We start from the raw sequence: 27,544 nt of genomic DNA, 5'->3' as shown, positions 1-27,544 counted from the left end.
ATGTTGAGCAACGCTTTGCTGTGGTCTCTTCAGATAAGTCTCCTGGGGATCAGTCTTGGTGGGAACGTTCTCATCTGGCCAATGGAAGGCAGTCACTGGCTAAATATTAAGATAATAATAGACGAACTCATAAGAAAAGAGCACAATGTTACTGTCCTTGTGGCTTCCGGTGCACTTTTCATCACACCGTCGATGAGCCCATCTCTGACATTCGAAATATATCCAGTGCCCTTTGGCAAGGAAAGAGTAGAAAATCTGATCAAGGATTTTGTTTTGACATGGCTGGAAAACAGGCCATCTCCTTCAACTATCTGGAAGTTCTACAACGAGATGGCCAAAGTCATTCAGGAGTTCCACACCGTGTCCAGAGGGCTCTGTGATGGCGTTCTTAAAAATGAAAAGCTGATGGCAAAGCTGGAGAAAGGAAAGTTTGAAGTTCTGTTATCAGACCCAGTATTTCCTTGTGGTGATATTGTAGCTTTAAAACTGGGAATTCCATTCATCTATTCCTTGCGCTTCTCTCCCGCTTCTACAGTGGAAAAGCACTGTGGAAAGGTCCCATTCCCTCCTTCCTATGTTCCTGCAATTCTGTCAGAGCTCACAGACCAGATGTCTTTCACTGACCGAGTAAGAAACTTCATCTCCTACCGAATGCAGGACTACATGTTTGAAACTCTGTGGAAATCATGGGATTCCTATTACAGTAAAGCTTTAGGTATGTGGCCATTTTTGTTTTACCATTTGAATATAAACAAGGCTTCATTCAGTAAATTCTTCTTTAATTGTGTAAATATATAATTTTAAGTCTATATCATAGTGCACTAGTATTGTCACACGCAATAAAGAAGGAGTATTTTAAACAAACATAGGTTGTAAAACTATGGGGACCGATTTACTACTAATTTTATGGACTTAACATTTTGACCATTATATGAATAAAGTTTTTGACAAATAATTTGATTGCTAAATAAGACTAAAGCTTATTTAGAACTTACATGAGAATAAATTTTGACTTGAAATTTCAGTTTTGTGTAGATACACCTGGAAGAAATTACATTTTTCATAAGACTTGTGTTGTATAGATCATCATCTATAAACATTTTCTTACATACATATAGTCTCCTACAAGTGTTTAATGAAGACTTAATAAAGGTCAAAAGACATTTTCATTCTTTATTTGTTGTATTTGTACATAGCTAACTTAAGTGAAAACACAAAATGAAATACCTAATTATTTTACTTGAATTCCTTAAACGCAATATAATTTTTTGTGAATATTTACAACATATGATGTTATAAAGCATGTGTATTGATAGCGTCATTGTGTCTATAGTTAGTCTAAAAGTCAAATAGCCTTTGCCCCGTTCTCATTTTTTTCTGAGATTTGTTATTTATTCTTCACTAACCATGGATTTCCTAATATTCACCAGGCACCGGCTTAGATAAGAAATTGCCATATGAATGATATAAAGCTGTAGGCATTATGTTTATGAAGAAAATATCTATTAATTATGCAGGAAAATTACAGAGATAGGATAGAGGAGATAGGCTTTGCTTGAATGATCAGAAGTGAGTGATATTATGAGAAATCTTTAGATTTCATGAGGAAACCAACAGACAGCAAATAATAGTCTCCCTGAAAAACAATCATTGGACTGGAAATTGTGCCTAATTTGGGAACCAAAACTAGTTTAACATATTCTGGGTATCATGTGTGATGTACTATCAGTGTAGTTCAATATGAGAGGTGAGAGATATGAGAAAAGACGGTAGTGATGTCAGGGTTGTTAATTCAATGTGTACGCGTGTGTATGTCCGTGTGTGTGTGTGCGCACGCACACACGCGTGTGGTGGCATATGTACACATGTGTGACAGTGGGTACTTGTTCATGCCAGATGTTAAGAGGAAGATGTTGGGTTTGCTTCTCTGTCACTCTCTGTTTTATTCCTTTCAGATGGCATCTGTCACTGAATGAATACTGTCTCTAAACAGCAAGCCCCAGCAACTCTTGTATTTCACACAGTTCTGGGGTTACAGTCACATGTGGTCATAGTCATAGTTGTTTTCAAAATGAGTGCTGGAGTCTGAACTCAACTCCTCATGCTTCTCCACCAAATGCTTTTACCTACTGAACCACCTCTCCAGATCCTTGATATATATTTTAATAAGTCTCTTGTAAGATATACTAAGTATTTCAGCTTGAATTGTATAGAAGGATTAGTTTTGACAAAAAATAATGTTTTACTGAAATGGCTGGACATGCAGTGGAGGGTTTTAAGCCTTTATTATTTCCTTACTCCAGGAAATGTACTTTAAGAGCATGTGTTGGGAAGGTGGATTAAAAATGGGGGAAAGTCATGTGCAAAGAAGGTACATAATAACACAGTTAAACAGTTTGTTGACACACAGTAGGAGCCTGCAGTTGTGTGGACACAGAACAGTAATACTGTCTCTTTTCATCCACATTTCATTTGTCTTATTTCTAACAGGAATGTTTAAATAAGCAACAAAATTCATGAGTATGTAGAGTTACATTATAAATTGATAGATACTACATACCCAATTTGTATTAGCTTATTAGACATAGTTACTTAAAGCTGATGGACTCTGTGAAGACAGATAAAAGATGTAAGATTAAAGTTGTTTTAATATTTGTGATTTCAGTAAGTTATAAATGACATGGTTAACTGAGGTAGTGATTATAAAAGAAATAAAATTTGGTAGTGTGAATAATATATTTCATTTTGTATATGTGCTACTTTGTGGAAGATCTGGTAGGGTCCAATACCTAATGAGTTAAATAGAATGGTTTTTCAGAAACAAGGCAGTGGATTGATTAGAAGTTGGAATGCCATCCATATGAAAATAATATTTGTTTTCATACACTCTTTTTTCCATGCTTCCTTCTTTCCCATCACATTCAGGTTGCTTGCTGTTTTTCTGTTTTCTTACTTTTCGTATTTCTGGATTTGCCAAGAAACAAATGGTTTAAAATCAAGCAATGGGTTTACATGGTGAAAAGATGTTTGGAGGTACCTATAATACTTTCAAGATGCATAGTGATGACTATGCATTTTATAGGGTGGTAGATGCTATCAGTATTGTTTTTGTTGTCCTGATACAATATACCAGATGGAACTCTTCTCAGCGAGAATGAGACGAACAGGGAATGATTCCCACATTTGATGAGCTGTGTGTCTTGTTGCTAAGTTCTGAAGTTCGTTATCTCTTTTGGAATATCAAATTTTGGGTCTGTGCTTTCACTCTTCTTCATTAATAGAGCTGGTGAGATTCAAATTATTTCAAATCAGCGGACATCCTTATGCACAGTGGAGAAATTACAATGTCTGCCAGTACTTGTATGATCTAGCTCTACTTATTAGCTAATGAATGAAAATATTAAATGACATCAAGCAGCCTTCAAAAATGATAAACCAATGGTTCACAAGAATTTCAAAAAGAAAATAGGTTACAGGTTTCTTTGTAATAATACCTTGAACCTTGATTTCTTCCAAATATCTAATCTAAAGCAATTATAAATTTATACCTATTAATCAGGATAAATATTCACGAATGAGTTTTGGATACAAGTGGAAGGTACTGAAGTTGGATGAATATGACTAAAATCTGGAGTGCCAGTTTTAACTTTTTATTCTGTGTTAACTACAGTTATCAACTTCTCTGACGGTGTTAACCTTTGTTCCATGATTCACAAGCTGATTATTTATTTCAGCATGTTAATGACAACTTAGTCCTTCTGCTCATCAGAGAAAACAAAGATAGAGCTGATGACTCTATTGGAAGCTATGAAGATTCAGATCAGAGGACCACATTCAACAGTCAAATAAGTTCTTTAAAAAGATGGAGAGGTGAAGAAAAGGAGAGATTTCATGGAAAAATGAAGCTCTACAGTTGGTCAAATATCTTTTATGTAGTAAACAAGGTACTGAATGTGTGCAGCATCTCATCTAATACAAGAGAAGAATGTCCTAGAAGCATCTCTGGGTCTTTCTGGATTGTGTCTTCTCTATATCATAACTCCTATTGTCAACAAGCGGCCCTCGGCAATTATAATTCTCATGATGACTATGCTACTTCTTTTCCCAGGATGGAGTTTCAGAATCATCCCCAGGATGGAGTTTCAGAATCACAAAGCCCATTGTTCTTTGCTTTTAAGTTAGTGCTGATTATAGAACCACACTCTTCTAGATTCAGGGCAGCAGAGACTAATCTTACTTAACAATTTGTTCATAAGAAAATAATGAGGGTTTATGCAGATGTTCTTACATGTTATCTAGATATACAGCATCATGTTACTAATTGAATTATCCTCTTCTGACTCAGAATGCCTATATAAATTTGTTTTTTGCCGAGGCATAGTAGTCTGATGATCTGAGGGATATGAACACTCCTTTTTAAAAGATCAGGTAAGAATAAAAAGTACTGACATGCTGGAGTAAATAATTCATTTTAGTGCAATATATAGAACAGTAACGAGAATGATCGGGCAATGAGTTTGGATTTCCTTCTACAGGGTCATGTGAATTTATCATCTGCTTCCCATCCCCCTGTTCTAATGTAAGTTTTTGTAATGGCTCCAAAGATATTCGGGTCTCAAATTGTCACAGCTGAGAAAATAAGTAAGCCAAATTTCCCAGAGATTATTTCTCTCTGGGAGAATGTAATGAGAACCACAGAGTGGGTTTTTAATCTCGGATAATTACCAGGAATTGGATCTTACAATGTCAAAATTACACATTTTTCCAAGTCATGACCATTGTATTAAAACTCATGAATCTGTAGTAATAGTAGCTAGCAATGATTAACTTCTCTAGTTCCTAGGTGCTGTAGTACAAGTTTCATATATATTTTGTCACATATATTTTTAACTAACTTATTCCACATTATACAAGGAAAAATTATTATTACAGATGAAGGTATTGAAGTTTCAAAATATCAGGCAGGTTAAAGTAAAATTATATGCTAATTGCTTAAAGATAGTGTTCAAATTAAAGTCTCCCATGTTTTCTTACTTTTAGACTTTTGTTCTAATTTGTTTTTGACAACTTATACACTATTACTGCATCTATATCACCCCCACCTCTACTGTACCTTTCAACTCCTCCTGATTTCCCCTCTCCTTCCCAGTCATGATCTTTGTCAATTATTATTGTTATATGTATATGCACATATATGTGTTTAAAGATGTATAAGGTTGACCGAGTCCATTTAACATTGCTTATATGTGTGTATGTCCAGAGCTCATTACATAGGATTTGCAAACCAAGGTAGGGGCTCCTCACTGAAGAAAACTAGTTCTCTCTCTCCTGGGAGTTGTTAGCCCCTTGTAGCTCTTCATCTAAGCATGGGACCATATTGAATTTTCCCTGCCTGTATTGGCATATCAACTGATGTCATTATTCTGTTCTTGTTAGGCAACCATATCGTTAAGATCTCATGGGTGCATTTTCCCCATTGTGTCTAGGGGACAATGTCTATCAGCAGGTGTCCTAGATCCCCTGTTCTTACAACCTTCCCACCCCCTCTTCTTTGATTTTCACTGAGGCTTAGCTGTAGAGTATATTACAGTTGTATCAGATGAGGTTGGACTATCTCAACATAATAAACCCATGGACAACATCATCCTAAATGGAGAACAACACAAAACAATACCCACTAAAATCAGTGTAGATAAAGGCCTGTCCACTATCCCTGCTTCATTTCAATGTTGTGCTTGAAGCTCTAGCTAGAGCAATAAGACAAAGATAGGAAACTAAAGGACTATGAATAGGAAAACAAGCCAAGTTGTCCCTATTTACAGTTGATATTGTAAGAGATCCCCAAAATTCCACCAGGAAACATAAAAATGATCAATAGTTTCAGCATAAAAAGTAAGTAGCCTTATAAAAATAAGTAGCCTTATATAGTATGTAGTATATATCAATAACAAACATGCTGAGAAAGAAATCATGGAAAACTACCATTCATAGTAGCTTTAAAAATAGATCAAAGAAACTTGACTTAGGAGCTGAAAGAACTCAGAAATGAAAAATGTGAGTATCTGAAGGAAGAGATTGAGGAAGACACAAGAAGATGAAAAGATTCTCCATGCTCATGGATCAGTAGAATTAATATTGTGAAAAAGACCATGCTACCAAGAGCAATTTACAGATTCAATGCAATCCTAATCAAAATCCCCATGACATTCTTCTCAGAAATAGAAAAAAAACTGAACTAAACTAAAGGAAACTAAAACTCCTATGAAATCACAAAAGACCCCGAATGGCTAAAATAATCCTAAACAAAAGAACCATACTGAGGCATTACTATACCAGACTCCAGAACTTTTTCTTCCCATTTAAATTTAAGATACAAATTAATCAGTTATTTAACATAGCTTTATTTGAACATTCTTAGATATTTTCCTTTCATTTTTTTAAAAATTAAAATTCTGTCTTTTGCCTATTCTTAATTTGCTGCATGAACTTTAATTACCTGTGTTGTTAACATGTCATTACTATTCCTTACGGAATAGCTCTCTGTGGCTCTCTGAGGTCTGAGGTCTGTTGTCTGGGATATTTTTTCTAGCTCTAAGAGAAGTCTGTAAACAGTCTCTAGCTGAAAATAAGAAAAAGGGCCTGCACATTTCAAATATGATTGTTTAAACTTAAAACAGGTAAATTTTATATTTATTTTATAATATTTTCTAAAACACCACCAATTTTTTTAATATTTTAAAGAGAAAATAATATAAATATTGCATAACAGTGGAATATATAAATTCTAATATGTGTTGTTATAAGTTTTATGCTCTGACCACTACAAAACAAGCAGGAATTTGAAGGAGCATCTTTTATATATTTAGGATACTATAATATATTATATAATTATATAATATAGTATTACATATGAAAATTAACTGAGAAATTTGAAATAGGAACAAACTATTTTAATTAAATGCTGTATTCAGATGTTTATTTGAACCAGGTACTCATTATTCATGGAGACTAAATGATTAATGTAAAATAAAGTATTAGAAATTAATAAGTAATTTTATCTAGCCAAGTGTCACTTTCATTATTAAATTATTAAATCAGACAGATTTTTATATGAGTTCTTTTTTTCCATTTATGGAAATTTAACTCCATAAGATAATACCTAAAACATCTGCAAATAAAATGCACTTGTGTGTTTTGAATTTGCAATTATGAAATATTTTGGTAGCATATAAAACTAGGGAACAAAATACATCAGATGCTTAAAGCAATGCTCATGACAATAAACTTCTTTACCACCAAGTATGATTTTTAAACAGAAATACATGCATCTGCTGTTAACTAAATGCATCATTTCTTTATCACAGAGTAATAAAGTTATTTTACTGTCCAGAAAGGATCCTTTAAAAGTAAACAACTGACTGAAAATTTCCTATTTTAAACTCCCAAGTAATTTAGTGGTGCTGCCACTGACCTTCTTTATGGCCATCAACATGAGATATTTCATACTATCCTCTGGCTTCTGTGCTTCATAACTGAATTGGCTGCAAAGTACTACAGCAATCTCCAAATTGAAGCTCTCTCCTCAGAAATTAAAAAAGTGACAATTCTGACAGCACACCTTTCTCAAGTTTCTCTTTCTCCCTCTTTTTGCTCCTTTAGTTACTGAAGGACTTGGAACTTCAGGATTCAAGAGTAACTGATTGTGAAGTAAAGCTGCTTAATGTCCGTTCTTTAACTCTGCTTTTTATCCTCCTGATCATCTTATTTGTTCTCATGGCTCTGTTTAATGGCATCATGGTGATTCTAACATTCCCTCATTATGTAATTGCCTTTGCTGTCTTCGGATTCACTCAGAATTTCAAGAGGTACCTCTAAACCCTTGTTCACCCATGTGAGAAGCTAGATCACTAGTTCAATCATCAGACTCTTTAATCTGCTAACTTTGGGAAAATTTATAGAACTATTAAAATATTATATCATTGCTCTGAGGGAAGCAGTCTTCGTGGTAGCTCTGCAGAGATTGCTAACTTACAAAGCAATCTAACAAATTAGTTCATCAGTTGTCTTTCATTTACACCCAAGAAAGGTGAGGCTGAGAGAATCCAGACAATTCTCCAGCATCTCAAACCTTCAAAGGATAGAATGTTTTTGGTTGGGGCTTACTGTGCTCCTGGTTTCCTCTTGTTTAGTCTCCTATATAGATCATGTAAAACAGACCCTATTTCAACAGCCTTCAAGAAACTGTGTTTTGAAATGTTTTAAATGGTGCCTTTTGCAGGAAAAAGAGAATTGCCTGTAACAAGGAGGTGGGAAGCAATGATAAATTATCAGAGAAAAAGGGCATCCTCTACACAATGTTTACTAATTTACTCCACTACCCAATTGATCTAGAACTTCTAAAAGTAGTTGTTGGAGGAAATATCCAGTAAATGGAAAATTTTCAGCTTTATTCCTAAATGTGAATAATAATGCTGATTCAGCAGTGAGTCAAATAAAGTTATGAATAGACTCCAAGTTGGGTAAATTTGTCATATTAGTTTTAGGACTCAATTACAGTTCTCAATGAATTGAAGGACATACAATGTTGGAGGGTCTAATAAGACAACATATACAGAAATGACTTATAAGTGGATCCTTCATCACAGAACACACAGACACATATTTCATAGCTTCTTTTCATTACACTTTGACTGAATTTCTTTTCTACCCACAATATAATCGTGTTGATGCATATTTAGTTCTATTATATAAGTTCCTTCTTAACTTATATAACAATTGGCCTATGAATGGGTGTAACTGGACTATCATATTCAATATTATTTTACCTGAATTCTACCTAAATACATTGAATTTTTCTTTTTATCTTAAAAGAATCACAGTAGACAGTTTTCCACAGTGGATTCCACCATGATTAAGAAGTTTTCCCAGTTGCTTGTTTTTCATTTGGCTTTGAATGAAATTGTCCTCAGCGGGAATGTGCTAATTTGGCCTACAGACGGCAGCCATTGGTTAAATATTAAAATCCTTCTGGAAGAGTTGATTCAAAGAAATCACAGTGTGACTGTACTGGCTTCATCAGAAACTCTATTTATCAACTCCAGTCCTGATGCCTTTGTGCATTTTGAAGAGATTCCGGTTTCCTACACGAAAAGCAACATAGATGAATTAATTGAGCATATGATAGCCCTGTGGCTAGACCACAGGCCGACACCTCTCACCATGTGGACTTTCTACAAAGAGCTAGGAAAGCTCCTTGAGACTTTCTATCAAATTAATATTGAGATCTGTGATGGTGTATTAAACAATCCCACACTAATGGCAAAACTTCAGGACCACGACTTCAATGTGTTAATAGCCGACCCAGTAACAATCTGTGGCGACCTGGTGGCTCTGAAACTGGGAATTCCGTTTGTGTATACATTGCGCTTCTCTCCAGCCTTTACAGTGGAGAGACACTGTGGGAAAATCCCCGCACCGACCTCTTACGTACCTGCAGCCTTGTCAGAGCTCACTGACCAGATGTCCTTCGGTGAAAGGGTTAAGAACACCATATCTTATTCTCTGCAAGACTATATATTTCAGTCCTACTGGGGAAGATGGAATTCATACTATAGCAGAGTTCTAGGTGAGTCTGGACATCCTCCTGTTGATGAACCCGGGTGCCTTCATTCTTACCCATTGAGCTAAAGTTATCCACTCCGATGGATGAGTCACAAAGGAGTGAATGTACTTGGTCTATCTCCACAAGTCCTTAATTACTGTTTTTGTTTAAGAAAATTCTTCAAAAAATGTTGTGGTCATATTAATTTGTTTGAAGTTATCATTCACTTGAAAGAAAAATGTTCTTATTTAACCGGTAGCTTTACAATGTTTAAAGAAAAGCTTCAAGAATCAATAAAATCCCCTTACTAAGGTAAATTATGACATAAGCACACAAACAAAATGGAAAATATTATGATAATACATGATCCTCTGTTCTTCAGCTTTTCTTTATCTTCAAAAAAAATCATTAGGAAACATAAAAGAGTAATGTTTCTTGGAACATTACCTTGGAAAACCCACATTTATAGCCTAGCCTGCTGTCCCCTATTCATCCTAGATATCTCAGGAGGGCTACCCATCTCTCATCATGATGCTTCTGTATCTCTTGTGTATCTAAAGCCTTTTGGCTTTAAGGTTTCCTTATGTGAATCAATAAAATAAAATAATGTCATCTGAGAATCTCACATCTGGATGGTTGTTTATATTACTGCTCTTTCTGATCCTCATGAGACTTCCTCCCATATATTTTTTTTTCCTTCCTGAATGGCTTTCCTCCAGATATGTTAGTACTCCAGGGGATTAATTAGTTCACAGATTAACACTGAATGCTGCCAATGGCATTTGCTTTCAGAAGTTAGGTGCAAAACATTCTCCTCTTACATGCTTTTCACTCTTTTCTACCCTATCTATCCTTTTCTTTTTTCCCCCTTTATTTCCTGTTTTCTTTATGTAAAGAAATATTTACTGAACATAAAATAGGTGCTAAATAATTCCGTACATATAAGAAATATGATAAGTTTAAAATTTACATTCTGAGTTAAGAATATATTATATATAATATCATATATAACTATAACATATATTTATATAGGTTTAATATATATTAACCTGTGATATGTGCTATGTAGTAGAATAAGAAAAGAATTGCTTTTGAGTGAAACTGAAATTGAAATTGTACTTATATAGAGGGATCATTGTGGGTATCACAAGTAAGAGTGACATCCAAGGATGCTGAGTGCTTTTACCTGTGTCCTAAGTATTTCAGGCTTAAAAGTCATTATTGGCCACAGGATGCTACAAGTCCTGAAATAATGAAATTCTATTTGACTTTAACTCTTCCTGTGACAGCTAACATCATTTATGTTTTCCCTTTTTGTGTTGGATGTTCTTTAACCAAATTTCCACAGTAATCTTTTTACCTTCTTCATAAAATCTCATAGACGAAAGATATTCTACATGTCATGCATTTAAGGTAAAATATAAAAACTAATTAAAAATTTCCCATGATCTTTGGAGGTCTGGTAACTAGAAACTGGTAAGTTAAAATGGTTCGTTTTTATATTCTGTGCAATGTAATTTAGAATTCTTTTGGAGGTATTTTAATTTATGCCTCAAAATCACTTCATTAGATTTTTTTTTCATTTTTAAGTTATAGGTATTGTGTGTGTCTGTGTATGGGTATATGGAAGTGTGTGTGTGTGTGTGTGTGTGTGTGTGTGTGTGTGTGTGTGTGTATGTGTGTGTGTTCCCGTGTAGGCTAGAGGGGTAGTGTGCTCCTGGGTTTGGAGTTACATATGACTGTGAGCTACCTGGCATAGATACTGGTAACTGAACTTGGGTGTTCTGAAAGAACTTTATACATTATCAAATGCCAAGCCATCTCTCAAGTTCCTCATGAGGATCTATACCTAAAAATTAATAAATAAATATCTGCAAAACAAGTGTAACACCATAGCTCAGTAGGTAAAATATTTGCCTTGCAAGCATAAAAACTTGAGTTCAATACCCAGAACATATATTTAAAACAAAACAAACAACAATGATGACAAATAAACAAAACCAGCAAGACATGGTTGTACATACTTGCAATATCAGCTCCCTGGAGGGTTGCTGGTCACCGAGCATACTCCACTGGGCAAGTTACTCAGAGATCCCAGCTCAACAACAACAACAACAAAAAGTAAATAGCAGCTGAGAAATGACACCCGAGGTTGATGTCATGTGTACAGACACAGACAGACACAGGCAGAGGTAGTATATGATCTCATATGTACATACAGAGGTGCGTGCAGAAGCAATGGTGACCTCATATGTAAATACACAGAGATGCATGCAGAGGCAGAGGATGACTGCAAGGAAAAGCACCTTTTGGATGTGGCAGGGCACCTACACACATGAGCTCACTCCAATTGCAGCATTATGGACAAACCTATGCAAGCCAAAGCTGTACCAAAGCTGAGTTGGTGACAGGTGCTGGTCATGAAACCCCAACCATAACTCTGCAGCTGTTGGCCATGGTTGTCTGGTAGGAAAGGGAGAGAGTTTCTCTGACAGTGTAGTAACTCTACATGCTCCAATGGAAGAGCATACATTTAAGAATATTAAGACAGCACAAATTTATCTTGAAGGATTTAAAACAAAACGAACAAAAAGTCAGGTGAGTATGGAAGAGGGTCATTCTGCAAAGAGTTGGGTAAGGGGTGAAAATGATCAAGCCAAGTTGTACACAACTCTCAAAGAACAAACACACGGGGTATGAGGAGGTTCACAGCGGAGCCCAAGGTGGTTAACTGTGAGTATTTATACCTTTGGATGTAGTAAACTGGTAAGTTCTGGTCTTCCTTGAATAACTAGATGTTTTATTGACAAACATTATGGGGTTAGTTGAAAATAATTTAAAACTTATCAGTTTCTAAAACTCTATTGCCCTGTGTAGTAAGACTTATGTTAAAAAGACAAAAACTGCAAAGTATGTGGCCTCTGGTATGTCTAAGTCCTTCCTCTTAAAGTAAGCCATAACAGTAGTATAATGCCCATGAAAACCTTTGTAAATAAAAATTTCCCAACTTCTTACTTTACAGGATGACTTACAAATCCTACCATTTGAGAAACTGTTTGCGAAATACTTAAGTCCATTGTTTTCCTCATGTTACCAAACTTCCTTTTTCAGTTTTTGTGTGTGTACCTGTGCCATGGTGTGCAGGTGGAGGTTGTCAAACAACTGTTTGGGTCGGGTATTAGTTTTCTCCCTCTGCCCAGTGAGTCCTGGGGATTGAATTCATGTCTGTAACCTTGGTGGCAAGTGCTTTTTACCCACTGAACCATCTCACTAAACTTCTCTGAACATGAAATGTTTTAAATAGTACAATGTCCAAAACTGGAAATTGCAATGACTTCTCTTAGCAATTATGTAGTTTTTACAGTGATAGAAATACTCGGTGTGAATAAACTGATATTGAAAGAAGATAAGTTCATTATTTCATATTATTATTCTGAACATAAGAGATTTCATAAAGTGTTCATTTCCTACAGAATTTCCATTATAATGTTACCCTTCTATTCTTTAGGGGGAAAGCAGAGTAGAAAAGCTGGACTGTGGTTAGAAATGACACATATGTTTTAAGGGGACAGAGATGAGCACAAGCACTCATCCAAGTGAACTCATGCAAAAGCATGTATTCCATATCAGCAGGACTGTAAATCTTGTGAGTGAAGTGGCTAATCACTGTTATACATCTAACAGCCAATGGAACAGGAGTATCAGGAATATGACAATCATTATCATTCATTTCCAGGAGTGCATGTAGCAATATTTTTGCTTACTTTTGCTCCTTACCTTCCAGAATGACTGCTCTCTCACCTTTACATGCATTTCAGTCATGATGCTACTGTGTTTTGATGTAGCCAGAAGCTCCTTACCCCAAAACCTGTGTGGCTTCCCAAAGTCAGATTTCAGCCTCCCCAAGTGAGCTAACTAAACTGATTCACTTCATATATTACTAAGCCAAATGAATTTTGTCATGGCAACAGATTACAAAGCAAAGCATAAGTTTAATAAACAAAGGTTTCTACTTTTGGTAAGAAATCAATTCATCCCTTAAATCTTATTATCAAAATATTTATCTTGTCCTTCAGTCACACCTTTAAATTCTTTGTGCATTGTCTGCATTTTCTGGGACTGGTAATTAGTTTATTCAGGTAGACACTGTTAACTAACCATTAGACATGTTTATTACCTTAAAACTACTTCTACAAATGAAAATAATCACAATGGGGCTGATGAGATTGCTTAGTCCATGATGGGCTAGCGTAAAGCATGATTGATACTGATCCTCAGAATCCACATGAAAATACAGGACACCGTAGCACACACTTCTAATACCAGAGCTCTAGAGAAAAGACAGTTGGATCCATGGAGCAAGGTAGAACTCAAAAGCAATTTAAATGTCTATTGGTAAATCATAGGCAAAGAAAATTATGGTTTATGTCTCAGGTAAAATATCCATCATATTTAAAAGGGAAATTCTGTTATTGTAATTCATCCAGTGAAATTGGAGCTTGTTATAGTTTGTGTAACAGGCTTCACACAGAAGGACAATATTATAAAATACCATGTATGGTTAAATACAAAGTAGTCAAGATTACAGAGGAATAATGAGAAGTAATGATTTCTGGGAGCTAGACATAGATAGGAATTGCAAGGTATTGGGTAAAAGTACAAAGGTCCAATTATGAAAGTGAGTGAGTCCTTGAGATGTACATACTACAGTGTAGTTGTCAATTGTAATGTATTATATACCATAACATTTTGTTAAGCACACATATCTTAAGGCTTCCTTTCATATAGAAAATGGTAATGTGATAAAATTCACAAATAATAAAGGCAAGAGGAAACTTTCAGAAGTAGTGAATATATTCTGACTTAGATTACTATGATGATTGCATGGCTTCAAACCCATCCAACTGAATATGCATAGGAATCCTTTTGCACATTTTCACAATAAATAAGTGTTAAAGCTTAGAGTAAATTTTATCAAATGTATTTTAACCATTATGAGATATAATAGTAGTGCTCGATATACTTTCTTTATGCCTAGTAGCGTTGTTTATGAAGTTATATTTTATATGAAGTGCTCCTTCTAATCTCAAGTTGATTTCAGTGAGATACAGATATTTCATATTTTTCAACATTACTGGTTTTATTTATTCAATTTGGGTAGACGTTTATATCCATAAGTGGTTATAGGATTTGAGTATGTAGAATATTAAGTATTTTAGGCTTACCTCTCCTTTTGTAGCTAAAGTTCTATACCTGTTAGAGATGTTTCTTTCTTTTCAGCCGGGTGAAAAAACAATCAGATTCATTATTTATAACTCTGTCAGAAAAAAAATGTATACGAGAAAGCACATTTGTGTAGTACTTTCTTTGTGAAAGATTTTGATCATTGCTTCAATGTTCATAAATTTTATAATAAATGTACTCTAGTCAGCAAATGTGTATTTTACAAGTCTATTTGTTCACTAGGATTGAAGGAGTAAATATGTATCACCTTGTAGTGATAGAAGTTTCTCACTACTGAAGAAAATATTTAGACATGAGGAGAGGATAGGCATATTTATGTGTGCACTCAACCATTGCCTTGTCCTGCAAAGATTTCCTAAAAGCCATGAGAAATGAAAACGCCCACTATGAATACTTGACTTTTAGAGTCTATCCCCTAATAAAGTGAACCTCTGGTGTATGAAGAAATATTCATTTTAAGGCTTAAGCTCTGAAAGTAGAAGGTGAGTCTAAAACATCTTTTGGAATTTAGCAATGAGGGGAACAAGATCAAACAAAGGAGAAACCAATGTGAAAAAATAAAAATTTGATTATCAACTTAAGTAATTATAATAATTGAATAGAATGCAAAATGAGGTAAATTAATAGAAATAGGCACTAATAATTGAATAAATAAGCTTCCACTAAATTTCAATTAATAAATATAACAGCAATGACAAAAATTAAATTTATTTTTATTTATTTGATGTGAAACTGTATTACCAGCATTTAATATTAGCCAATTCATATTTAATATCAACCAATAGGCATATATATTTAAATGGTCTAATTTCATGAGCAAAGGGTCTATAGATGCTATACAGAGACAACAACTGACAGATTTCTCTCCTTTTATGTGCTTTTATAATTCTGGAAGTTACTGTTTGACTTGCTTCATATTTAAATTACCACTTCAATTGAATAAACACTCACAGAGCAGGGTGAGGAGACACAGTAGTGATTTCTCAGAAATGGACCCCAACAATTTCTCTGGCTGTGGCTCAGCTGTGGCTCAGCTGTGGCTCTGCCATGCTGATCACGGTTTCTGTGACAAGGTCCTGGAGTAAACCTAGGATATAAGCCATTGGCTCAACCTTAAAGCCTCTTCTCAAGGAGCTCATGGAGAGTAGGTAATGGTGACAGTTCTGACTTATCAGAATATCTTCCCAGATCACAACACATCAGATGTTCTGCACTGAACTGCGAAAGAACCCCTGTGCCTTGTGAGAGCGAGACCACTGAGAATTCGCTACATAATCTTATAGAACTAGCTGTGAATGCGATGCCAACACTGCCACACTGGCAAGCAGGAGGGCAAAGGCAACGTATCACTCTTCTAGCAACTGGGAAGTATGAAGTTCTCACCAGACTGCTTTGTGATACCGAGAAATGTAATAGATGTTATCAAAATCTATAAAAGTCACAAGTGAACATCAGTTTTATAGAAAATGCTTTTTTATCACAATATTTTAATTCTTTATTTTGTCAAGTTGGTATATTGTGAGTATTGATTTTTACATGGTGGACTGTAAATGGAGGTTTTTCTCTGTCCTGCAATTGCTTCCAAATAATCATTCAGAGGCTTATATTAATTATAAATGTTTGGCCATTGGCTTAGGCTTATTATTAACTAGCTCTTACATTTAAATTAACCCATATTTCTTATCTATGCTTTGCCATGTGGTTATTGGCTTGTTACCTCATTTTCTATATGTCTTGCTTCCTGGTCACCTGACTGGCATCTCCCTGACTCTGCACTTCCTCTTCCCAGAATTCTTCTAGTCTGGTTTTTACACTCAATCTCTTCCTGCCCAACTACCAGTCAGTCAGCTTTATCATTAACAATGAGCATAACCCACAGCAGTAAACTATTTTTTATATATCTGGATAGGTTCAACTTAGCATAGCTTATGACTTTTAGAAATTTATTTTTTCTTATTTTTTGTGAAGAATATATTATTTTATCATTTCCACACTTCCCCCTTTCCCTTAAATCCTTCCATATGTGCCCTTCTAATCTCTTTCAAAATCATGGTCTATCTTTCATTAATTATAACATATATATATGTATATGTTTGTGCCTATTATATTCCTAAATATGTAAATACAACCTGCACAGCCTGTAAATGTTACTTGAATATGTTTCAGACAGCTTGGTAGAGAATAACCCATTGTTACACACCTCCCTGGGGAAGACTATTTCTACTACTATCAGCATGACCAATAGTCCTTTGTGTAGGCTTGAGGCCTACAGGTCTTTTCCCTGTCCACTTTGGAATGTCTATTGTTGTCCTTGTCCAGCTCACGTCTGAGCACTCTTGTTGGTGATATGTATGGTGCAGAAGCTGACATTGCTAGGAATTGCAATTTCACAGCAAACTCCCCAATCCCTTGGTTCTTACAATCTTTCTGACTCAGTACATTTAAAGTCTAAGTTAAGAAATTATTTGTCAACAAGTGTAAATATTTGTTCAAATTTTCTTTGCTTTCCAGGAGCTTCATATTTATAACTGTGAATCACTGCTTTGGGTATATGTGTGCATGTGTGTGACATCATGTGTTGGTGTGTGTGGAGCCTAGAGAGCATCTGCTGGCTTCTCTTATTCCTCTACCTTAATTATTATGATAAGGTCTCGCTGAGCTTCAATCCCAATTTGGCTAGTCTGACTATCAAATGAATTCCAGGTACTCATTTCTCTCTACATCCCCAGAACTGAGATTGCAGGCATGGACTTCTAACAGCTTTTTTATAGATTGCTAAGAATTCAAGCTCAGGGATTCTTGCTACAGGACAAATATGTTACCAACTGTGTCATCTCCAAGATCCATGTATGGCTGCTTTAACAGAGAATTCACTAACTATTGCAATTTTTTGTTAAATCTATGTATATAAAATTCACCTACTCAACTTTTTGTAAAGGCTGGAAGAAAACACGTTACATAAAAGGAGCAAGGAATATAAACACTTGGGTGGGGATGATGTGAGATGGTTTTAATGCACTGCCTGGAAACTCTAAGCTTGGTGTTCTTGATTACTGATTCTTTGCTACCTAACTATGTCATTAGGCTATGTGAATTCATATATGTCTCAAAACAACACTAAATCATGACCATTAAAAATGATATCTACCCTTCCTGCACAGATCAATGGGTTTATGTAAAAAGATTTTCATTGAGTGTCTCTTTTCTCATTTGCAGCTCATGTTTTCTTCATGTAGAATTGGCTAGTATTAGTGTTTTAACACAGTTACCATCTCTAAATAGCTCTTGAAAGTAGTATTTAATATTTTCCTAGTTACATTATTTTTTTCCTTAATGGTAAGTGTAAAGAGAGATATTGGAGGGAGGGGGTGGGTTGGAGGGGAAACTGGGGGGCGGAGCAGGAGGAGGGATGAGAGGGAGATCTGTGGTTGGTATGTAAAATGAATAAAAAATTCTTAATAAAGAAAAAAAGATATTGCTCATCCCTATATTTGTATCTCCCATCTCAAAGCATCTTGTATTAAGAGAGAATTAATCAGGGCTTTCTGACTGAGAAAATAATGACAAATCATTTGCAGAATGGAATCTTCTAACATAATGCTGAAACCCAGAATACAACACTGTGTATAATAGAAATTTGTTCCTAGCTAGAGACTGGAGAACAATTGAAAGGTGGCAAGTAGTTTACAGGATATAAATAATCTATCTTCTTCCACTTATTAGAGAAAAGAAATCATTGTGGAATTCATCAGTAGCTGCACCTGTACTTAAATTTTTATTGCATTATTGTTAGGAGATGGTACTTGCCTATTATCTTTCTTTCACTATCCCTCTCTTTTTTAGACTCTCCTCTTTTTTAAAATATAGCCATGATAAGCATCCTAGGCAACCAACAGTTTATAAGAAAATGTGTGTTACCCTTTTACTTGGCAAACCTGAGTACTGATTTCCTCCATGCAATATTATGTGTACTCTCTAGGACGACCCACAACATTATGTGAGACTATGGGAAAAGCTGAGATTTGGCTGATGCGAACATATTGGGATTTTGAATTTCCTCGTCCATATTTACCAAATTTTGAGTTTGTGGGAGGACTGCACTGCAAACCTGCCAAGCCTTTACCTAAGGTAGGTCTATGAAGGATAAGATCTTAGGTGTTGTATGATACAATAGTTGGTTTTTTCCTTCAAGGTTAACAGCCTTAACAACAGAAGTGTATTGCTGAGTAACTCTACTCTGACAGAAGAATGAACTGCTCTTGTCACAGTTGCTTTTCTTGAACTACAATAGATTATTTGGATTTGAGGATTTAAGCTGAAGAATGGGTCTAGGAGAGAGGTGAGGGGGTGACCTGAGAGGAGTGAAGAGAGGGAAACTGTGGTAGTGATGAATTGTATGAGAAAAGAATCTACTTTCAATAAAATTTTTAAAAAGAAACTAAACAAAAAAAAAAGAGAATAAAAGGTGTATTTAAAATGTCTGTGTTTCTATAGTGTGGATACTGCAATGGGCATGGAAAAGTCTAACTATGGATGGATCACCAGGGGGACTTCTGAAGTCTTCCTTGTGTGCCAGACAGAGCTGTGAATGGGAACACCTTCCCCAACTGTTTGATAGAGAAAGATGCCTTCATGAGAAGTCCTGATGAATTCTTTAGGATGTGATGAGTAAGAGGAGGCACATGTGGAGGGTCTGCAGAATCAGGCAGAGCTCTCAGACTTTAATGGGGTGTGTTAATAGACCTGGTGGTGACCTGTACTGTCATAGTAATGACAGGTATGAAAATGCCAGGAACTGATGATGATGATGATGATGATGATGATGATGATGATGACTGATGATGATGGCTTTAGGTTTTAATACAATCTTATTAAGGAGATAAAGGGATATTTTAGATAATTTTTAGAGAATATTTGGTTTGATCAACAAAGAGCATTTGATGCAGATTGAGACTCATCTATATCAGGTAAAAATAATAAAATGTATAGACAGATTCAAATACTATTATAGTTATATGATTATTATGTCAGGTTTTTTGTGTTTATCAGGCATGATAATAATTCTAAAAACCTGGTTCCCTGGCTTCAATTATGTTCATCCAAGTCAACAAATGTTTCATTTTATGTAGATGTAACCAACCTTCTTATTAAATAAGAAATACAGAACCAATGCAAAGAAGAAAGCCAAGAGGTCAGAGCTAAGAGCTAAAACCTTACCCTTCCTCCTGCAGTGGTCCTACCTCTCCGAACCAGAGCTATTCCTGTGTTAAAGTCTTTATATAGAGTTCCTGTCCTGCCTTCTCATTGGTTGTAAACCCAACCACATGACTGCCTAGTCACGGCCTGTCTGTATAGGCCTCCAGGTTTTCCATGATTGGTATTAAGATTAAAGGCATGTGTATCCAATAATGGCTGTATCCCTGAGCACACAGAGACTTACCCAGCTCTGCCTACCAAGTGCTGGGATTACAAGCATATGCCACCACTGCCCTGCTTTTCTATGGCTTGCTAATAGCTCTGATCCCCGGGCAACTTTATTTATTAATATACAAATAACATTTTAATACAAATAAAATATCACCATAATTTTATTTCAGTTAAACTTTGTGAATTGCATGTCAATTTAAAAAGAGAGGTGTTGAGCCGGGCGGTGGTGGCGCATGCCTTTAATCCCAGCACTTGGGAGGCAGAGGCAGGCAGATCTTTGTGAGTTTGAGGCCAGCCTGGTCTACAGAGTGAGATCCAGGAAAGGCGCAAAGCTGCACAGAGAAACCCTGTCTCGAAAAACCTAAAAAAAAAAAAAAAAAAAAAAAAAAAAAAAGAGAGGTGTTATCCCTATTTTCTGCTCCGTTCTATGGTGACTTAATGTCACATTTGTTCTTGTATATACTTTATGCATTTTTCAGAAACAGATTTCCTCATACAGTTACTATCTGGTTTTACATGGTGGGACAGACATAAAAATTTCTATGACCCTTAGTTCCATGTTTAATACCTAGAAGTGTAAGTGAACAAAATTTCACCTAATGATTCTACACATTTTTCAATAGAATGTTATGCTTGCAGGAAATTGAAGAATTTGTCCAGAGCTCAGGGGAACATGGTGTTGTGGTGTTTTCTCTGGGGTCAATGGTAAAAAATCTGACAGAAGAAAAGGCCAGTCTCATTGCCTCAGCGCTTGCCCAGATTCCTCAGAAGGTCAGTAGAATCCCTGATCCTGGAGACCAGCGCTGCTTCAGATCGACCATAAAGTGCAACCAGTAGTGGTATTTGCAGATAGAAGCTGAAACCCATCATCCAATAAACACAACCAATGCCAGCTTTCAACAATTAGTGATAGAACATATAAATGATGTTTTTAGACATATTTGTTCATTTGCCGTATTATCCAGTTACTGTGAAAAATAAAGACTTCAGTAGTCATTTTCTACATATAGGATAGAGAAGAAACATTAGGTCACTTCTAAAATCATTAAGCCTATATTGACTGCCACTGAATTTTTGAAATTTTGTTTACTAGTATGCTTTTGAAAAGAGAGTATATACCCTTTAGAAAGAAATCATGTGGCTCAGCCTGGGAGGAAGGGATTGGACCTGCCTGGACTGACTTTACCAAGTTGAACTCAATCCTCAGGGGAGTCTTTGACATGGAGGAGATGGGAATGGGGGTTGGGTTAGGGAGAAGGCAGGAGGGGCGGGGTGGGAGGGGGGAGAACAAGGGAATCCGTGGCTGATATGTAAAATTAAATTAAATTATAAAATAAAATAAAATAAAAGTCAGGTGACAATAGAAAAAAAGAAAGAAATCATGTTAAAAACTATACTCCAACTTTCTGAATCTCATTAAGATGATATGAAAATATAGGTACTTTACAAGTAAAAAAAGTCTATTATTCTTTCTAATTCAAATATTCTACAATTGTAAAAACAAAATTCAAATATTATTTTAAAAATATAATTTTTTTCATAATTTATGGCACTCAGTTAACCTTAGCATTTATCATTATAATTCTTCAACTCAAGTCTCTATTCATTTCTATTCTATGGAGTAATCTGTACTGGTTAGAGTTCATATGATTGTATAAAGGTAATATGCTGGTAAGCATCTTAAATTTGTGGCTTTCATGTTCACACTTGTCTCTTTCAGTCTTTCTCATTTAGAAAATAAAAACTTGTTCCAATACTCCAAAAGTAAGTTTCTAAAAAGTGACTTGTAGGCAAGCCCTACCTAGTTCTCCTTCAAAAAAACAAAATAAAAAAGTGGAAGAGTGATATAGGCATTGAGATAGACATAAAATTATAAGAGAGAAAGATAAAAGAGAAGAAGAGATGGAGGAAAATAAGAAAAGGAGAAGGTAGAAAGTATGAAGGGAAAAGGAAGGAGAGATGATAGTTTAAAAAAAACAGAACAAACAAAAAAACCAAATAAACAAACACTGGCCTCCAAACCAGAAGCTAAAGTCAATAACACTGGGAAGCACCACATCCAAGAGATGACAGCTTGTGCCATCAGATCACATGGAATGAGTAAATATGCTGTGCATTTGTGTTTGCTTTAATAATTTGCACCCATATTCTGATTTACTAAAACATCCCTATTTGTGCTCTAGTTTATTCCTGATGGTATTTTCAGTAATAAATATCAAAGTACTAACCTATGTTTAACTGGCCAGTAGTAGAATCTGCATTAGTTGTTCACTGTCTACTCTAACTCAGTGTCCGTAGATGTTCATATCATAGCCCCCTTCTCAAACACCACCTGAAGTATGTACACCATTGGTTCCCAATAACTCACTGCCTTAGCACAGGGTCACCATGTATTTTTACCTGTGAAATAACAGTGCTGTCTTCCACAGGTTTTGTGGAGATACAAAGGAAAGATACCAGCCACACTAGGATCCAATACTCGGCTGTTTGATTGGATTCCCCAGAATGATCTTCTTGGTAAGACTCTGAGGCCAGAAAAATATCTGTATTCAGGAAACAAGTTAAGCAATTGCTTACCATCAAGTCAATTGAAAACATCAGATAATTTTACATTTTTATTTATTACTCCAAGTTTTTCTGTGGTGGCAGTACTGGGTATCGACTCTAGGACAGCATGCATGCAAAGAAAATACAAAGCATGCAAAGCAAACACACACACAGTGCAGCCTTTCACCTCCAGGTTTAAGGTAGATATAAATCGTACAGATCCCTGTTGTCCCCGTGCACAAAAGAACATCTTAAGAATCTCATCAGTCTTGACATTTCCATCAAATGTCATACATTACCACCTCACTAATACCTTCCCAGACAATGAAAAAGGGTTAATTTCCCCTTTCTCCGGGAGCAACATTTCCTGGAGTAGCAATGTCTCAGATGCTCAACATTTTTTAGAAAATGTTGCCTTATACTGTAGCCCTTTGTCCCTTCTATTTCTGAATTTCTGCCAACTAGTTAGCCTGAAATCTGTATTCACTCCTTCCTTTGTCCCTCAAACAGGACATCCCAAAACCAGAGCTTTCATCACTCACGGCGGAACAAATGGAATCTATGAGGCCATTTACCACGGGATCCCTATGGTGGGAGTCCCCATGTTTGCTGATCAGCCGGACAACATCGCTCACATGAAGGCCAAGGGAGCAGCTGTGGAGGTGAACATGAACACAATGACAAGTGAAGATTTGCTCAGCGCTGTGAGAACAGTCATCAATGACCCATCGTAAGTGTTGAACCTTGTAAAGCCCTGTCTGACATGGTTAGGCTGTTCATCATTTTGGAATATTTCTACAATTTCATACTTTTGAATTTGGTTTAGTCTCAATAACCAGAGACAAATGAAAACACTGCTTGTTTCTTTTGCAACTACTGAGGTTATATCCTAAAAGTTAAAAATAAACCTGCTTTAAATATTCAGTCAGTGTATCTTCCAAATATAATATTATTAGCATGCATTCTCATGTAGTTTTAACTTTATGGACTTATAAATAAGAAGTTGAGCATTATAAACCATTCAGTACAGACAAAATGGAAGTGATAATGTGTTCAACAGTAGCCATGCATAAATAACTATTAACATGGTGTTTCCAAGCATTAACATTAACACTTACTTCTGAGTATTTTGTAATTGCCTAAACATTTATAATGTTTATAACATTTAAAAACTCTTGATTCTGGAACTGAATTATGGGTTAGTATGAGCTTTCATCTTTCATAAGTGTTGACCTTGCCATCTATTCAACTACACAATTACCAAGATTTTAATTGCTGATAGCTTTACTCATTTTATCAAATGTTAGAGTAGGAAAGTCTATGAATCTTTTCAGCTCAACTGCACAGAATGTTCACTAGATTTTATGCTAGCTCTTAAAACCAATTATACAAGAAAATAGAATCACACCTTCTGTCAGAAAACTCCACCTAAATACTAAAATACATGCCATTTGAAACAATATCACACAAACCCCAAGCCTTACTACTGCTGGTGTTACCTGAGATCCCAAGGATGTGCTATTTGCATTCCAGTCTCTAATTTCACAAAACAAAACTCTCATGTAAATGAGAGTGATTTTAATTATTTAGAATATTTGACAGTTTAACATTGTTGCTACATACATTGTGAAATGGTATGTGAATATGGCCATTAACTATCCTGCCTCATTTATAATAAAATTACAGTTTTTTTTGGTAATCATAAAAATGTTTTCAATCAAACATATGCAATGTTTAACCTTAAAGTCTCTGCTGAAAATCTTAACCAAAAAATTGATGTATAAATAAAAAAATCATTTACCTAAAACCCACTGGAATGAACATGTAAACTACTATATTTAACTGACTATCGATCTATACAATTGAACACAAGTAGATGTTTTTAATATAATATTTTTATTCTTTCAGAATTATATCTATATATCATATCCATCTCCTACTCCTCCCACTTCCCAGATCTGCTCCTTCACACTTCTTGTCTATTTTTTTTAATAAGCCACTGAGTTCAATTTGTGCTGTGCACATACCCATGGGTTTGGGTTTATCCACTGGAGCATTGTTGAATCACAAGGAGCCAAACTTTTAAAGAAAACTGACTCTCCCTTCCCTATCAGCCAGCACCTGCCCCGAGCTCCTCCATTATTGTGCACAAAGAACATATGTGAATAAGCCCTGCCCCCCCAACACACACACAGTGGCTTTTGAGCTCCCAACTCCATTCCCTTTTACCTAGTACTAAGGATGTCTTTGAAGCAACAGGATACCTCTTCCCAAACCACACTACTTTCCTCATCTACATGAACATAGTCTGGAACCTTACCCTGTGATCAAACCTAAGTGAAATTCATTAATTCTCCACTAGTTATTGAGAAACTACAAGAGAAAACATGTTTCCCAGATACTTAGCTTTCTACTTGATGTTTGTTTTTGTTCATTTTGTTTGTTGTTTTGAGATAGTGTCAGACCTTATATTCCTGCCTGGCCTGCCTGGCCCTGGAAACTGTTTGAGAAAAGGTTAAAATTGTTAACAAAGGCTGTTGTGATTAAAAAAAAAATCTATTAGTTAAACATGTGTCACATAATTACTTAAAAAAAACACAAAAACAAAATAAATGTCCATTTGTGCATTTTTTTTTCAAGTTATAAAGAGAATGCCATGAGACTATCAAGAATCCACCACGATCAGCCAGTGAAGCCCCTGGACAGAGCCGTCTTCTGGATTGAGTTTGTCATGCGCCACAAAGGAGCCAAGCACCTTCGTGTGGCAGCACATGACCTCACCTGGTTCCAGTACCACTCTCTGGATGTGATTGGGTTCCTGCTGGCTTGTGTGGCATCTGCTATATTCTTGCTTGCAAAAACTTGTTTGTTTGTATTTCAAAAGTTTGTTATGACAGGAAAGAAGAAAAAAAGAGACTAGATCAAGGAAAAGACAACAAAGATCTCTGGGTTTGGTGAAGAACCAAATGGAGTAGTCCCAGTACTTAGAGGCAGGCACATGGAGCTGCCAATCACCCATTATCATCCCATTTTCAAACATCACATGTCTATCCTAATCTGCAGCTAAATTCTAGGGTGCAACATAGTCACATTCTCCTGAAAGTGCCTCATCATTCCTTTGCTATTTCAATGACGGTTCTAGCATTTTCTTATCTTCCTGGCTTAGGGGCACTGTTGATTTAAATATGTTCTTGGGGACTGGAGAGATGGCTCAGTGATTAAGACCATTAGCTGTTCTTCCAGAGGTCCTGAGTTCAATTCCCAGCACCCCCAGGGTGGCTCACAACTATCAGTAATGAGATCTGGCACACATGCAGACCGAATGTCATTTAAAATATAAACAAGGTAACTGATAGCATTCTGAATCCTTGAGAAGGTACACAGGGCATATTGAATATTATTTAAGGGTCACATAACACAGGTCCTCAGGGACCACGCAAATGGAGCACTGACCACAGGGATTACTGTATTGTGAGGAGATTCATCATTTTCTTTTTAAATAAAAGCCGGCTTTTGTGATTCTCTGATGTCACAGGTACTAGAGGATGAATTCAGAACTGTGATATCACATTATCATATGAAAAGTATATAAAAATTGTTAGTGCCTTTAAATTATGATGGTTTATTTTCCTTAAAATATATATCTGTATGTTCTCCAGTGAAAGGTTCTAGACACTGTCTCCAAGAAATGAAGGGATGAACCGAGTCATCATTTTTCCCCTCCCCTGATAACCATTACCAACAATATCTGAAAGGTTACTTCTGGAAAAAGTAAAAAAAAAAAAATTAATATTGAAAAATTGTCATAATTTCTTAAACTTTAACTTATAGTGCTTTTGATAGTTCTCTGTTAATCCATTATACATAAAAATTGTATTGTTCATAATCTATAATCACTATTTATAAAGAAATGTTTCATTTTATGCAAAAATAAATACCTATATTGAGATCACCATGTTATTTCCTAGTCTCCATTTTCTTTAAATTTAAACTGAAAATTTAGCTGTAACTATAAGTATGTATTAGTTTATCAGATTTCCTGAGAATGTGACAGGCATCTAAATTAAGAAACAGGGTGCTTATGTTGACGTAGAAGAGGCCTGAATCAATGCTAGAATGTATTTACTAACAGATTTGCTGAGGAAGCATTAAATAACACAAAGTAGAATTTAGCTAAGGGAGCACTGCCTCTAAAACACCCCAAAGGCAAGTAGTGCGCTAACCAGGCCTGTTAGAGACCAGCAATATTTAGGATGCTAGGAGGCTGATGTTTGTTCATCATGATTGACCTCTAATTAAGCTCCATTCCCATAACAATAGAGACAGCCACGACTTATAACCAACAATTAGGCCTATTCTCTTATCCAAAACATGCCTCAAAGGAGCAGCTCAAGTTGGCAGGACAATGTCACAACCACCATTAAGTCCAGGTCTGACATCTAGTCCCCTGTTCTCTTATCACAGTTCTGCCAGGTGGGCAGGATGACTCAGTTAACAGCTATCAGAAAGAACAACAATGACATACTTAAGAAATAATTCACATGATATCTTTAGATTTGCACTCTCTTGTCTCTGTTTAAACCATTTAAAATATGATTTAATACATTTAAAACCCAGGGTTGGTACCTGAAAGGAACTTAAGAATGAAGGTGTTTATGGATTGCATAAGCTGTATAACAGTTAGTAAAATCTTCTATTCATATCTGGCTCCTCTTTGAACAATAG

At 35.7% G+C, this 27,544-nt stretch overlaps 1 protein-coding gene across 5 annotated transcripts; it reads left to right on the top strand.

Annotated features, from left to right (window-relative positions):
* LOC128108935 (UDP-glucuronosyltransferase 2A1) lies at positions 1 to 25,739 on the top strand. 5 transcript variants are annotated; one of them, XM_052735951.1, is made up of 7 exons: positions 1 to 715; positions 8,996 to 9,625; positions 18,825 to 18,973; positions 20,912 to 21,043; positions 22,702 to 22,789; positions 23,330 to 23,549; positions 25,460 to 25,739. In XM_052735951.1, the coding sequence occupies exons 1-7, from the start codon at positions 1 to 3 to the stop codon at positions 25,737 to 25,739; spliced, it is 2,214 nt and encodes a 737-aa protein (XP_052591911.1). The 5 variants fall into 5 exon arrangements, with proteins under 5 accessions (XP_052591911.1, XP_052591914.1, XP_052591913.1 ...); XM_052735954.1 differs by lacking the exon at positions 8,996 to 9,625; XM_052735953.1 differs by lacking the exon at positions 20,912 to 21,043.
* Positions 25,740 to 27,544: the final 1,805 nt, after the last annotated feature.

The sequence above is a fragment of the Peromyscus californicus genome, unplaced genomic scaffold, assembly GCF_007827085.1.
Source record: "Peromyscus californicus insignis strain IS unplaced genomic scaffold, ASM782708v3 Scaffold_13__1_contigs__length_99412109, whole genome shotgun sequence".
NCBI lineage: Eukaryota > Metazoa > Chordata > Mammalia > Rodentia > Cricetidae > Peromyscus > Peromyscus californicus.
Note: the sequence above shows the minus strand (reverse complement) of the source record. Positions and strands in the feature narration are given on the sequence as shown.